This window comes from Heterodontus francisci, chromosome 18 (assembly GCF_036365525.1).
Source record: "Heterodontus francisci isolate sHetFra1 chromosome 18, sHetFra1.hap1, whole genome shotgun sequence".
Lineage (NCBI taxonomy): Eukaryota > Metazoa > Chordata > Chondrichthyes > Heterodontiformes > Heterodontidae > Heterodontus > Heterodontus francisci.
The window spans coordinates 46,023,714-46,039,542 of record NC_090388.1 but is presented as its reverse complement, the minus strand read 5'-3'; the positions used below and the strand labels follow the sequence as shown (position 1 = coordinate 46,039,542).

The 15,829-nt window shown below is 39.1% G+C and overlaps 1 protein-coding gene across 2 annotated transcripts in view; it reads left to right on the top strand.

Annotated features, from left to right (window-relative positions):
- bcl2l13 (BCL2 like 13) overlaps positions 1 to 15,259 on the top strand; it is a 46,643-nt gene extending 31,384 nt beyond the window's left edge. For both annotated transcript variants that reach the window (XM_068050645.1, XM_068050646.1), the window contains exon 7: positions 13,745 to 15,259. In XM_068050645.1, coding sequence (XP_067906746.1) covers positions 13,745 to 14,584 — 840 coding nt within the window. In that variant the 3' untranslated portion in view covers positions 14,585 to 15,259. The remainder of the gene's footprint in view (positions 1 to 13,744) is intronic.
- Positions 15,260 to 15,829: the final 570 nt, after the last annotated feature.

Sequence of the window (15,829 nt, the reverse complement as noted above, 5' to 3'; positions counted from 1 at the left end):
AGATCAGCTGTGGCTGGAAAAGATATTTGCATATGAGGGACATTCCAGAGACTGCTAAGGTGAAGCAATCCAAGATGTGGTCAGACCAGTTAGTCACATGACTAACCTGCTTGGCAACCTTGGTTTTTCTGAATTGTACAAACAGTTTGAACTGGAAGTGTCTATTTGCTCCTGGACTGAGAATAACTCTCCTGTCTGCTCCCATCTTTTTCTCACAAGCCTCTGAACCCCAAGAGAGAAAAGTCTCTCACAGCGAACAAGGTTTAAGAAGAATACAGGGCCCCAACGAAAAGATCTACCTACAATAAAGGACTCGACAGTAAACTCAAAGAACGTAACAAAAACTCTTCAGATATTGCCTCAAACTTTTCCATTTTATTTTTCTTCTCTTTTCTGTCTCTATTTGCATGTGTGTAACTCCAGTAACATACATCATGTATGCATGCTAGCGTGGACGTGTCATGTATCCGTAGGTGTCAACTGAATTAGAGTTTAAGTTTAATAAATTTCAACTTTTCTTCTTTGAACCTAAGAACGCCTGTTTGTGTCGGTTTCTTTGTCTTATAATTGGAAAGCGGTGAACAAGGATTCACCGAAGGGGAGCTAAAAACACGGTGTGTTTAAAATTAAACCCTGTTACAGTAAGACCAGGTGAAGGCTGAGAGGAACCCCTAGACACCTTTCTCACCTGGTTGTAACAAGGGTATTATTGTTCCCTGGGTTGCACTATTTTATAAGTAAATACGAGCAGTGTGAGTCAACCTCCATAAAATAAAGATACCCAGACTGCTTACAGGAGTGACTGACATGACTGAGCACAGAAGGTGTCCTCTTGGACTGAATTTGTAATGATATTTTACTGAAAACTTAATAGCAAGAGATTTGTGTGTGAATGCTATTGTGTTTTCTTTATTCTAACCCTCACTTTTTATCATGGATGAATTTGCTCACCTAGGCATGTAATTGCTATCTATCTACCAGAAAGGTTACTCCTTCATTGGAAGCCTCATCCTATTTTTATTGTATAAATGTCAAGATTTACCTAGTTTTATCAGTGGTGCAACAAGGCAGTCATCCCTGTGTTATGGCTTTGGTTAAAGAAGCTGTTCTATAAGCTAAACACCATTTTATGGAAAGTGGTAACATGAGGAAGGAGTGAGATCAGTAATATTTTAGGTTTCTGGAGGAATAACATTCAAGAGGAGAGATTGTCAAAGTAATTAAAATTTAAGATGGCTAATGTATTTAAACATATAGTCTAATATTAGTGATAGCTAATCCTGATGTGAATAGTTTTATTGCTGTAACTGTTTTATTGCAGTTACTGTAAATTATATCTTTGCTTTAACTCAAAATTTACAAAAGCATTCAGCTCAGAAAAAGAAATATTTTTCCGGGGCATTTCTGGTCTATGGGTTACAATGTTGTGATCCTTTTCAAGAGACATGTAAAACAGCTGTTGTGACGACCAAGGCAGGAGGAGTGCACTGTTAATTCAGTCCCATTTCTCCACAGGTCACAGCATATTAATAAATTTTCCTACTTAACCGAAACAGCCAATTAGATACTCTATTTGTCCCCAGAATAAGGCACACTGACCAGGTTTCTTTAATCAACAACAAAGTTAACCGTTTATTATAAAACCAAGTCTTAACCAATAATAAAGTAAATCTGTATACGAATTGAGATATTAAAACTTCTTCTTTTCCTTAGCCCTCATGCACACGCACATACATCCAAAAACCGGTTAACCTGGGGAAAAAAAAGGATTTCGGTGTATAGCTGTTTCAAAGGAATGAAAGGAATAATAAAAAAACATAGATTGTCGTGATCTGGAAAGAGGTTCTTTTGGTTTGGCAAGGTGTCCCAAAGTCGATTAGTTGGATGCCACTTTGTCTTTCCAGGTGAGGTTGATCAACAGTCTGTGATGGGTGGGCGTTCAAAGAACTTCAACGGTATAAGGCTTCCCGTAGGTTTCCATCAGGGGTGTAGCAACAGGTGTCAGTTCTCACATTCGATGCAAAAGGCCTTTTTTTAATTAAAAAAATGCAAGATTTTTGCAAATTCAGGGTTTCTTTGAAAATGCAGGAGGCAGCAATACCACTTCATACAAGCTTTTACTTTTCAAGAGCAAGGATTCTTTACAGAGAGGTAATACTTTACTGGTTGTTCTTCTGATCTCCAGGCAGCTCAAAATCAAATTTCAATTGCCTGCTTTAGTCCAACCCACTGACTTTAACCAATACCTTTTGAGAAACAAGTCACATGCCAAGTCATAAATTCTCTCTTGTCACAACAGAGGGTAGCCCTGAGGTCAAACCCCCTGCTGGTTTCCTTGAAATTATCTGCTTTCCAGTCCTTGTTTACCAGTTCAACTTCTGTTGAATTTCCTTTCAAAACATCCATAAAATTCAGCTATCTCCAGATGTCTCAATGTCCACTGAAATCCTTTTTCAATTTTAAAAATATAGAATCCCAAGTTTTAATACAAAAACAATGGAAATCCTCAACACTGTACATGTAAGACCAGTGATATCTATACAGGAAATAAATTAGGACTATTTTCAGAACAGCAATCATGTTGTACTTTCTTTGGCTATGCATTGAGTTTAATCATTTTAACCTTAGTTCCACAGTATAAAAATGAAAGGTGGCTTGTTATTGCAGACCCCAACCTGCCAAGAATGAGGCATATTAATTTTGTCATAAGAACATTTATTTTAAACTCTTGCTGGAGTGAAAAAATGACTTGTTTGAAGATCACCAGACACTGGGCTGGAAGGACATTTGCATTCTAAGAGACGCTGCTTGTGGAGACAAAGGACTATTCCCTGATCCAATTAACCCACATGGATTTTGATCACCAGACACTGAAGGTGTAAGGAAGCACATTCCAGGGCCTACTAAGGTAATATAATCCACAAACCTCGCAGGAGAGACGGTTCCAAATAAGGAGCTAGTCACATGACTAACCTGCTGGGCAACCTGGGAAATTTTGAATTGTGCCACACACAAAGGAACAGAAGGCAGTTTTGCAACTGAAGCTGAAACAAGGATGCTTCCCTCCTGTCTGTGTGTGTATGTCTCTCTCGCTTTGTCCCAATCCACCAGACCCACAGAAGACATGTACACCTCGAGAGAAAAGACTCCAACATCGTAACAAGTTGGAAGCGTGAACTGGGCCCCAACGGATAGCAGGACTTACCGGCAACCAAAGACTCCACATTGAACTCAAAGGACAGTAAATAACTGACACAGATTGCCTCAAACTTTTCCCCTTTATTCTTTTCTACTTTTTTTGTCTCTATCTACATGTGTTTATCGTGTATGCATGCTAGTGTGGTTGCGTCGCCTATTCATAGTTGTTAACCGGATTAGAATTTAAGATGAATAAACTTCTACCTTGTTTAAAATCTGAGAAAACCTGTCTTGATTGATTTCTTTGCCTTACAATTGGAAAGGGGTGAACAAGGATTCTCTGAGGGGGGGCTAAAAACACGGTGTTTTGTACAATTGAACCCTGTTACGATTAAACCAGGCAAAGGCTGAGAGGGAACTCCTTGTCACCTGGTTGTAACATGGCTCAACATAGAATAAAACATTAATTGGTACTTCTATTTTACAGTATGGAAGGCCATGTTTAAATTACCAGCAAAACAAAACTCTTGCCATCCTTTTGTTTTTTATTACTTTGTAGTCTGGCTGCGAGAGTCACTGGCAAACCACATTTATATCGTCCATCCCTGAGAAGGTGGCAATGGGCCTTCTCTTTGAACCACTGGAGAACTTGTGGCGATTGTGCTTTTACAATGGGAGATAATTCTGGGAGAGTGACCCAGCCGTGATGCATGTTTGTCAGGATAGTGTGTGACTTGGGGAACTTGCAGATAATCATGACCCACAGATGTTCTTGGTGGTGGAGGATTCAGGGGTAGGGGGTACTGCCAAAGTAACCTTGGTGAGTTGCTACATTGAAGCCATAGCCTATTGGTGATGGGGGTGGGTATTGATTGAGTGCACTGTCATGAATGATGATGGGCTCATCTAGGCAAGATGAGTGTGATGCAATCCACATGAGACTAGATGGTGGAGAGGCTTTGACGAATGCAAAGGTGAGCCACTCACCACAACATACCCAGTCTGTGCCCTGCTCTTGTAGCCGCTAGTGTTTGTATGACTGGATCAATTCAGCTTCAGGTCAGTGTGATCTCCTCCAAAATGTTGATGGTGAGCTTTGTTAGTGCCAATAAAGGTCATTGGGAGATAACTGGTCTTTCTCTTCAATATGTCATCCCTATAATATGAATATTGTCTTTCACCAGTAAGCCAAAGACTGGATGTTACAGAGGCCCTAATGTATTCAGACAAGGGCTGCTTCATTATTAGTGAAGTCATGAATGGAGCTGAACACTGGAATCATTAGCAAGCAGCCTTACTCCTAACTTTACAATGGAGGGAAGTTCTAACAGCTGAAGTTGATTGAGTCAAGGACACTTGAAATGAATGACTGTCCTTGCCCTGCCCTGAGCCCCAAATTTTGAGGGCTCCGTACCAGCAGAGACGATAATTTGGGAGCAGCTGTTCCAGCTGAAATTTCTTTCCAAGGTTATGGATTTTCATTTTGATTACTTGTGCAAGTTTGAATTTTTGAAAGCAGTTGTGAGAAGGATTCCCGCGGTATTAATGAACCATGATTTGAAATCATGGTCTTAGCTTCTGCAAAGCTCAATTCTCCACTAGTCATCCACTATATTCCAATGAAGGTCATTTGAGTGCAGCTGTGTGACAAAGGGTTTGTAGCAACTTTTTAAATGCTGGAGAAAGATGCTGCCTCTTTATTTACTAAGTTGGATGGTCTTATCAGCAGATGGTCTGTTTCCTCATTTGAAACAAGATAAATCAGCAGTTTCAAATTTTCCATGCTCTGAGAAGCTATAGTGATGCATCTGAAATTTGAGAAATTTTAAATCTGTAGTTTTTAACTGGCTGGGAACCTGGGCAAGCAGGTACCAGCAATGTTCCTTCTGTCTCCAGTGTAGCAAAAAAAATATTTTGCCTCCTAGAGCTATTGTACAGGATATAAAGAGTTTAAAAAGCTGTTTAGTCTTTGGTCAGAGAGCTGCATCAGCTCACGCTTTTTCGGAGGAACCCAATAAATCAGACAAGAAAAAGTGCACTGTGTAGAAGTTCAGCTCAGTTTTTCATTATCTGAAGTAAGAAATCACTCCACAAGACGATTTGTGTTATGAGCTACTAATTATTAGTGGTGATTCTTGCTGTGCACGTGTCGTGCACCTCAGTCCTCCTTGCCCAAGCCTGTGTGTGGATCAGTGTCTATAATCTTAATGCTAGATTTAAGGATATCAATCTCCATGCCTCTTTTTGTTATTCATTCATGGGATGTGAGCATCGCTGGCAAGGCCAGCATTTATTGGCCATCGCCACTTGCCTTTGAGAAGATCCCGGTGAGCCACTGCCTTCAACCACTGCAGTCCCTGTGGTTTAGGTACACCCACAATGCTATTGGGAAGGGAGTCCAGGATTTTGACCCAGCGATGATGAAGGAATGGTGATACATTTCCAGGATGGTGTGTGACTTTCAGGAGAACCTTGAAGGTGGTGGTGTTAACGTGCGCCTGCTGCTCTTGTTTTCCTAGGTGGTAGTGGTTGTGGGCTTGGAAGGCACTATCAAAGAAGTCTTGGGGAGTTGCTGCAGTGATGGAACATCGTGTCCCAGTGGTGGAGGGAATGAATGTTTAAAGCGGTGGATGGGGTGCTGATCGAGTATGCTGCTTTGTCCTGGATGTTGTCGAGCTTCTCAAGTGTTAAAGTTGCACTCATCCAGGCAAATAGATACTGTTCCATCAGACCCCTGACTTGTGCCTTGTAGATGGTGGAAAGGTTTTGGGGAGTCAGGAGATGAGTAACTTACTGCAAAATACCCAGCCTTTGACCTGCTGTTATAGTCACAGTATTTATGTGGCTGGTCCAGTTAGTTTCTGGTTAAAGTGAACCCACCCCCCACAGGATATTGATGGTGGGAGATTTGGCAATGGTATCACTGTTGAAAGTCAAGGGGAGGTGTTTAGATGCTCTCTTGTTGGAGATGGTCATTGCCTGGGACGTGTGTGGCACAAATATTACTTGCACTTATCACAAGCCTGAATGCTGTCCAGGTCTTGCTGCACTCAGGCACAGACTGCTTCATTATCTGATGAGTTGTGAATGGAACTAACCACTGCAAATATTGCCATTTTTGATCTTATGATGGATGGAAGGTCATTGACACAGCTGAAGGTTACTGGGCCTAGGACACTGCCTTGAGCAACTCCTGCAGCTTTGTCCTGGGGTTAAGATGATTGGCCTCCTACAATCTCAACCATCTTCCTTTTTGCTAGATATGACTCCAATATGACTCGAACCAATGGAGAGATCCCCCCCGATTTCCATTGATTTCAATTTTACTAGGGATCCTTGATGCCGCACTGGATTAAATGCTGCCTTGACGTCAAGGACAGTCGCTCTCTCCTTGCCTCACCTCTGGAATTCAGCTTTTTTGTCCATGTTTGGACCAAGGTTGTAATGGGTTCTAGAACCAAGTGGTCCTGGTGGAACACAAACTGAGCATTGCTAAGTAAGTACTGCTTAATAGTATTGTTGATGACCCCTTCCATCACTTTGATGATTAAAATTAGACTGATGGGGCGATAATTAGCCGATTGGAATTTGTCCTACTTTTTGTGGATATATTGGTAGGTTGATTCCATGACAACTTCTGTTTATGATGAAAACAGAAAATGCTAGAAATATAATCATCTAAGAGCAAAAGCTAGTCTAATTTTGGGTAAGACCACTTGTCCACACAATAAATCATACCCAAATTGCTACAGTTTTTTTCTGATCAACCAATGCATGTCTGATTTTACTTCATATTTACTTATTTCATGTTTGACTTCATATAAGCATTTCTTGGGTAACATGATATTCTTGGAATAAAACAAAAAATGCTGGAAATACTCCACAGGTCTGACAGCATCTGTGGAGAGAGAAACAGTTAGCATTTCAGCTCGGTGACACTTCGACTGCCTTAATGAGTCCTATTCAAATTACTACCAAGTTTCTTCCTCAAATAGCTTCTTGGAGAAGATGATATGTGCTGGAAGTTAAAGGAGTGGCGTGAACTGACATTTTTCAAGCTGTAAGGTCAGAAAAGCACAAGAACACAATCGTTTTGGCAGATGAGAGCTATAAGGCTGCTATAAGTACTATATAATCAGGAGAATTTTCTATCCACTCTCCTATTGTTTGTTGGAAATGTAAAGCGGCTGTTTTTTAAGACTACAAGTTAGCCAGTTTGATCATTAGCTGATGTCTAAAGTGACCTTCAGGAATGTTACTGCACCTATAAATTGCATGTTGGACTTAACTTTTTGGTTAAATTTTCATAACCAATGTTTCCTGTTAGTATCTAGCAAGGTGTTGTGTTCAGTTTGCTTAACAAATACAATATAAAATTTGCATTTTGCCAAGCAGTTTTTTTTCTTATTACAAAGAAGCTTGCAAATGCAACTTCATACTTGCTGTAATATTCAACTGCATATATAATCATACAGCCATTCCCTAGTCCGTTTGAATTTTTATTACTTAATTAGCTTTGTTATGTTACTTCAGTTTCTAGGTAGACCCCTGCCAGATCTGGCAGCATCCAGTCTTGTTATCTGGCAGTTGTAGGAATTCACACACACACCAATTTTCTTGCTTGTCTCTCTATTCATAAAACAAGTGGCTGAGCTCTTTTTCAAGGTCCACAAATCCTAGGTAAGGAGAAGCTGGCCCTCAATACTTTTAACCCTAAATTTAAGTAAGCTGCCTTGATGTGAAGAGTTTGCTAGATTGTGTAGATTGAATACAGAAGGTTCAGCTCAGATGATCCACTTTTCAATATTACCACCAGGCGGTGATGATAAATCTACCCTAATGTTTTTATGTATACCTGAGCTGGTTAAATCTAAACTTGAATGACAACGGTTGGATTGATGTGTTTTCTGCAACTTTCTTTTGGACCTGTTTTGAACTGTCAGACAAAGAAACTTTGGACAATTTATGTTACTGTCAATTTTAATGATTTGAACTAAGCTATTGCGGTGATATCCAAGGGAAGGTGTCAATAATCTGAAGCTAACCTTTGAGTCAAGACCTGTACAGAAACAACCATCTGGCTGAATTTACAGTGCATTTCTGATTGATGAACTTAACATCAATCAAGTTGCTATTTTAATCAATTGCTGGGAGGGTTTGTGGTTTCTACCTCTTTCTATTTTTTTTAACGTTGAAGAGTTCTTATTTATCTAATAAATACGTTTTAATCTTTAACAAGCCATTAACCCTAAATAATGGATTTTCTGCTGTAGGGATCCTGTGGGAATATTTAAATATCTCTGAAATGCAAGGGCTTTGCTGTGGTGCTGCAATTTAACAATGAAATCTCCATGCCATGAAGCAGATAAGCACAGCTATCAGTCCTACTCTACTGACTTTTGAATCTGAGCCATTGAGTTTGGAGGTACTCTGGGGTGTGGCATCTCCCAGAATTAAGGAGGGAAAATCAGAGGGTGGATTTGCACCTGGAAAGTCCAAGTTCCTGCTGCCTACTTAAACATTAATAGTGGCTTAGGAGCAGTGCCAGGCAATGCAATTGGCGAATTAAAAAAAAAACATTTTAACAAGTAATCCTGCACAAAATAGCCCATACATTCTACTTAAAAACACTATTGACATTTGATCGGGCACTCGAGGGAAGTTTTAACCTAAACCTCCTGGTGCAACTTGGGTTTTTACACCCTGCCAAATTTTACTCACCACTGCAATTAATGGAAGGTAATATTGAAATGTGTGTAAAACTGGCATTCCAACTGATCCCACGGGTTTCGCACCAGGCGAGTTAGGTTAAAATTACCCTGAAGATCTGATCAAATGTGAATTTTAAAAATTCTTTCTTAAACATTTAAGATTGTTACATAGTATCTTCAGTACTTTGAAGTACTTCTTTATAGAAGGAATTAATTATTCTAGCCAATTGACCCTCTTCTCAAATTGGCAGACATTTTCCTGTTTCAAATTTTGCTAATGGTAGAACGCTTTCAGTTATTGCTGAAAGATAGAGATTGTCTATAGTTTTTTATTCACATTTTTGTAGCTTGTAAAATATTAAATAACCCTATTTTAAGTCTGACCATCTGGACATTTGTTTCTACAAGAAGAGGTTAACTGTCTTTCTGTATTTGTTCAATCCATTAAGCAAACCCTGGCTATATTTTAGCATGTACTGACCTTTGTTCGCACTTGTAGTGTGTGCAACGCATTCTATCCAGTTATCCCTTTCTGAATATTACAGCATATTTTAAGGGGAAAGGAAGACATTTTGTTGGTGAGTTTGACATTTTTCATTGTAATCTCTATTTCCCCACTACCACCCTAACCACCTGCTGATATCAGGTAGCGAACTTGCCTTGTGGAGATAGGGCATCAGCCAAGATTCTTTCTCTCAGTGCATAAGTATTAGTCCAGTAATTTTACCTCATTCATCACAGACTACGGTAATGCGTTTTTAAAAAAATCATTCATGGGATGTGGGCATCACTGGCCAGGCCAGCATTTATTGCCCATCCCTAATTGCCCTTGAGAAGGTGGTGGTGGTGAGCTGCCTTCTTGAACTGCTGCAGTCCATGGGAGGTAGGTACATCCATAGTGCTGTTAGGAAGGGAGTTCCAGGATTTTGACCCAGCGACAGTGATGGGATGGTCATATAGTTCCAAGTCAGGATGGTGTGTGACTTGGAGAGGAACTTGCAGGTGGTGGTGTTCCCATGCATTTGCTGTCCTTGTCCTTCTCGTTGATAGAGGTCGTTGGTTTTCAAGGTGCTGTCTGTGAGTATGACTGTCCGGCTGTTGTTTGACTAGTCTGTGGGACAACTCTCCCAACTTTGTTAGTAAGGAGGACTCTGCAGGGTCGACAGGGCTGAGTTTGCCATTGTCGTTTCCAGTGCCTAGGTCGATGCTAGGTGGTCCGTCTGGTTTCATTTCTTTTTTTATTGACTTTGCAGTGGTTAGATACAACTGAGTGGCTTGCTAGGCCATTTCAGAGGGCATGTAAGAGTTAACCACATTGCTGTGGGTCTGGAGTCACAGGTAGGCCAGACCAGGTAAGGACAGCAGATTTCCTTCCCTAAAGGACATTAGTGAACCAGATGTGTTTTTACAGCAATCAACAATAGTTTCATGGCCATCAGATTTCCAGATTTATTAACTGAATTCAAATTCCACATTCTGCTGTGGTGGGATTTGAACCCATGACCCAGAGCAATACCCTGGGTCTCTGGGTTATTAGTCCAGTGACAATACCACTGTGCCACCGCCTCTGAAGTATTAGAAATGACTCTTATGGTGCAGATTGCTTTGAGAAAGTACTAATCAGGAGCCTCCTCACAATGGGAATTATGTCGTTGCTTTAAAAAAAAAAGTCCAATGTTATGGGTGTGAGCTGGAAAAAGAATTAGATTAAGGATTTGTGGAGAAAAACACCAGTATGGACTTGATTGGCCAATGGTTGTTTATGGGCTATAACATTCTACATGTTTAAACCTTAAAACTCCTGCTCTTGCTCATTTTCTAGTAATTCCTGCTCATTATCTGCTTAAAAAGTGAGGATTTATGCAAATCTTGAGGGTAGGTTCAGGCCTGGGACTGATATGTCCAAAGATTGCCTAGCTATGTTGATACCTTTTTAGTATTGTGTTTATAAACTTGCTAAATAATTTCATAAATAGTAGTGGGGAACCTATTCGAAATAGAATTGTAGCCTGTAATTTTATTGTATCCAAGAATGTGCTTTGAGGTAGTGTTTTAATATTGGATTTTCTATTTGCAAACATTGGTCTAGCCTGTACACTTGCTGTAATTATCCTATGAAATTCAGCAACATTTGGACATACAATGGAATTAAATGCAAGGATTGATCCTGTTAGAGGAATTGCAGTTCAATCACCCATGAAGCTGTCCTGCCACAGATTATAATGGAAATGTTTTGCCTGAGGTTGAATGTTTCTGCACTGCTGCACTATTAAATAAGCTTTTATTCAACTTCGGTGATAAATTTAATTAGTTCTTGCAAAATCAAATTGTAATTTATAATATTTCAGAATTCCAGCTTGCACAAAAGTGATGCCAGTAAATCATATTATGTGGCTGTTATAACCTTCCTATTTATATGGACTCAAATGTTGCAGAGGTTTAACTGATTTTCTTGGCTGAGGGGGAAAAAAAGCGAATAAGATTTCATTTATAAATTTTGTTGCGTATAAAGCTATACTATCTTAAAATGAAGACTTTATTGCAATTAATCCTTAATAAATTGCCTCTTGGGTTTCCTTTTTTATAGTACAGTAATCCTCCAAAGAAGTATAAGGTTACTAGAATTACCCTGCAGGATAATTTCTAGCTTCCACCCTTTCAGATGTTGCACACATTTCTCTCTGATCATGTATTGGCAGAGCTGCTATACTTCCATTCTCCCCAAGCAACTTGGCCCTCCTGATAGCCATGCTGAACTGTTACACGCGAGCATTTTGGCACAAAGGATGAGGGACAAAGCAGGAAACAATAGTGTGCCAACTAAAACTTGAAAACTCATACATTTAGAATATTGTAAAAAGGAGGCATTAGCCAGCCTATGTTGTTTAAACATAGTAGAAAGAACCATACAAGTTTCGAGCATGAAAGAGGCTATTTGACCATCTTTTTCTGCAGCTTTATGTAAAGCATGACAGAATTAATCCTACTGCCCAGATCTTTCTCCTGTATTATCTTTTGCTTCAAATATGTATCCAATTTTTCCTTGAAGGATGCAATGCTCTCTGCTTCTATCAGTCACTGGAGCAGAGCATTCTGCTTCAGCAAATCTGAATATTCCTAGTAGCTCTCCTCACCTTTCTCTGGCCTACTGTGGGTAGCTAAGTGGGTTGGGGGAAGAACTTGACCATCACAAAAACAAATACTGTGGATGCTGGAAATCTGAAATAAAAATAAAAACTGCTGGAATTACTCAGCTGGTCTGGTAGTGTCTGTGGAGACAGAAGCAGAATTAGTGGCTCAGATCATCTCGTCAGCAGTGAAGCGTTGGCATTCGCCGCTGACTGCACAAAAAAATCCATTATTACCTTGTCCGTAGGCTGCAGCAGGACATGTTTTTATGACTTCCATGTTTCTATTTCTAAATTGAGAAATTTAATTGACAGAACTGGAAAAATAGATGTTTTTTCTTGATTAACTTGTGGCTACAATGCCATCCACAAGTGGGTGTGTAATGTTCTAAACTATTTTTATCATTAGAGGAATTTCAGATTGAAGTATTTAAAACCATTGTAAAACTGAAAATTCACTCATTTCATAGTATTTTTATCAAGTGTTGAATTGAAAACCGACTTTAATGTCCCCATATAAATTTTTTCAATGCCCATTTTGTTCAATTTTATTTAAAGCTGTGGCTGAGAGTTTATCCGGTGAACAGTCGCGCCCCACAACTGAGGAAGATCCAATGATTCTTTGCTGAATAAACTAATCTCTAGTTTGGCTTGCGGTAGTACTATTAAAGTTGGTCATTGATCCTGATTAGGGAGGGCAAATTAACTGGCTCTCCAGCAAGTTGGTGGTGTGATGCCCAAAAGAAAGAATTAACCTCTGGAAAGAATTACAGATATTAAATTAATTGATCCTGATTTAAAATGTAACTTTGAGTGATCATGGAGCAATTGAAAAACTGCAGAGATTCTAAATCAGAGCTCTGACTTTCCAGTGGTATTTTCAATGAGGAATGCAGTATTGGACCTGATGATCAGCATTGTTTGGGATATAATAAAACAAATTCAGTTATTATTAAGTGTTAGCATGCAACTTGCATGTAACTCCAACAGTTCTGGTGTAAATATTTGCATTTTTCAGACTCTTAGACTTGTGGTACAGGAACAAATTTACAAATATAGATGGCGGTACATGGCAGGTTTTACATAGAGAAGTAAAAGTTCCAACTTATGAGTCTGATTTCACATAAGCTGTGAATCAAATTTTGCTTTGTGGAGTTCTCAGATAGGAGGAAGATTTGGACCCCCAGCTTAACTGCTACTTTTTCATGCTGCAAAATAATCTTTTTAAAGCTCTCAGCTTTCTACTTTTGATGAGCCTAAATTGAGTTATTTGATATAGGGAGAGAACAAATTTAGAATCAAATCTGAATTTGCAACATTAAAACTATGACCGAATAAGACTTGTACTAAAATGTTTTTTTAACAACTCCTCATAACAATGACATTTTTGTTTGAATTTGTTATGCATCTTTTAAATGATTTCAAAATTGTACTGGGAGGTTTGATCTGATGCCCCCACTCTCGTGCTAATCATATTGTCAATGAACCAATTTCATTACTGTTCTCTAACTTGTGTTTCCAGGTTTCTGCTAGCTTTGATTCACACAAACTGCACACTCCAGTTTTCCTTTTTCACACACCAACATTGAATTACATATATAAATCTGCATCCTTCATGGACCAGTGCATTTATCTCAATACATTCTTGTCTGGTTGCATTATCTTTACGAAAAACACCAATCTGATTTAATGGTTGACAGAAGTGTGCAACGTACAAAAGAAAATGTGTTTACTGCATTAAATTTCATCTACATTTGTTATTTCTAGGGGACTGTTTTCAGTCTGGATTCTGAAGAGGAAGAAAGAGGAGAAACAGTAGATGATAGCAATGATATTTACATCTTAACTAGTAACAACTCTGGTCAAGTAAGTCCTCCTGAACCACTAACCACCACCAGTTCCTGGCAGGTGGCTGGCTTGCCAGCTTCACTATCTACTAGCCAAAGCTGGCACACTGAAGGCCTGCCAGTTTCTCTCGGAGCAGAGTCTTGGCAGCAGTTATCCATAGACCCAGAGGACATTAAGAGCTTGGAGAGTAATGGTGGCGGCGAAGAGAGAAGTGAAAACAATTCTTCTAATTCTGATATTGTCCATGTGGAAAAAGAAGAGATTACTGAAGCTGTTGAGACCCATGGGGTGGAGCTAAAAACTCACGTATCTACAGTAGCAATAGAGTCAACATCTCTACTTGCACAGCAGACTGCACCAGTGGAAGGTCAGCCTTCTGCTGAAGTAGAGAAAACCGATCCTATTTCAGTACCAAGCCCAATAGCAACCCCCGAAATGGAGGAAAGAAGTGTAAAACCAGCAGGAGAAAAGGCTGTAGAATCAAGTGAACTGCATCAATCAACCTCATTGCAAGAAATAAGAAAGCAATTGGAAGAGATTAAAAAAGGTGTCTGGGAAGATGTCCCAAAAACCAAACTGGAAGAGGTTGTTGAAAAGGGCAAAAAAGTTGAAATACCTCCCCTGACTAAGCCAGAAGATACTGAAGAAATTGTTCCTGCAAAAACAAATGCATCTGTTTTGTTTTATGGTGGAGCTGCTGCTTTTGCAATGTTGGCTGTAGCAGTCGGAGTGGCTCTAGCCTGGAGAAGAAGATTTTAATAAGTGAACAGATTCATTATTGAGCAGAGTAATTTGGAATGCTTTCTGTTCTACAATTGGTTTTGTGACTAATTAAGCCTATCTGTTTTAGTTGCACTGCAGAATATATGATCAGTGAGGAAAACCATGGTTAAATTGGGGTAGATAATCAACATAAATACTGGGCAGTACTAATACTGAGAAAATATAAACTTAGTCTACAGTGTAAAAGAAGTTTAGAGTACACAAAATGTTCTAAATTTTGAATGCAATAGAATCTGAGAATGAAAATGCTCAAATTTCAAAAAACACCCAAAGTGTTAAATCATTGTAGAGGAAAGAAGCTTTTGGTGAAACTGAAAGGGTTAATACAGAAAAGAGCAGTTTAAAGTTCCTTTCTGGGGAACGAAGTATTCAGGTCTTAGTTAACAGAGACCTTTTTTTTAATAATCTGAATTAATTCATTCTTTGCCATTTTGATTCTTAACTGCTGTAACACTAATTTCCAATTTTAAGATGTTAGCCTTGAGCAATGTGACTACAGTTTGATTTCATGCAGTTGCACCATGACCATTTTATATAAGGTGTACCTCTGTTTGTATATTTTACACTTTTCCCTCCCCCACATGCATTTGGTTTGCTTTCTTTTCATAGATAATGGAACATTTTTCATTAACTAATAAAAAGTGAGAATTTCGTGGATCGAATATGTTTGTGCAGTAGGGTAAAAGTAAGATTTAATGTAGTTATTGATTTCACTATTTCTACTGCTACTGATGCCAAGACAATGGATGTGGTGTTCAGTTTCTTTACATAGTAGTTCATTTTGGTTGTGATTAGGTGGAAGCCTGTATGTAACCTTAATTGTACGAAGAGGTGTTGAGATGGTGCACACGTTCCCGAGTGAGACAACATAATTGATTTTCAAAAGCAGCAGAAAGTGGTTTTCTAAGCACCAGCTTTGCAATTTGTACTGAATTTCGTAAATGAGTCACAACAATAAAACAATTTTACACCTGCAAAATAATCTTTATGCAAAACAGGACTTCATTCTGTAAACCCAATCTTGTAAGAACCAAAACTGCTGTAGTGCTTCATCTTCCCTTTCATCCTCTTAAAGAAACCAGCAGTTCGTACGATAGCCACATCCGTAAATTAAATATAGCTATCTGATTTTTTTTTTCCACATTAATTGTAGGATGCACCTTCTCCGTTAGAATTGCAATTAATATCTGGTTGTAACAGGTTGTTTATAGCTTCCATTAT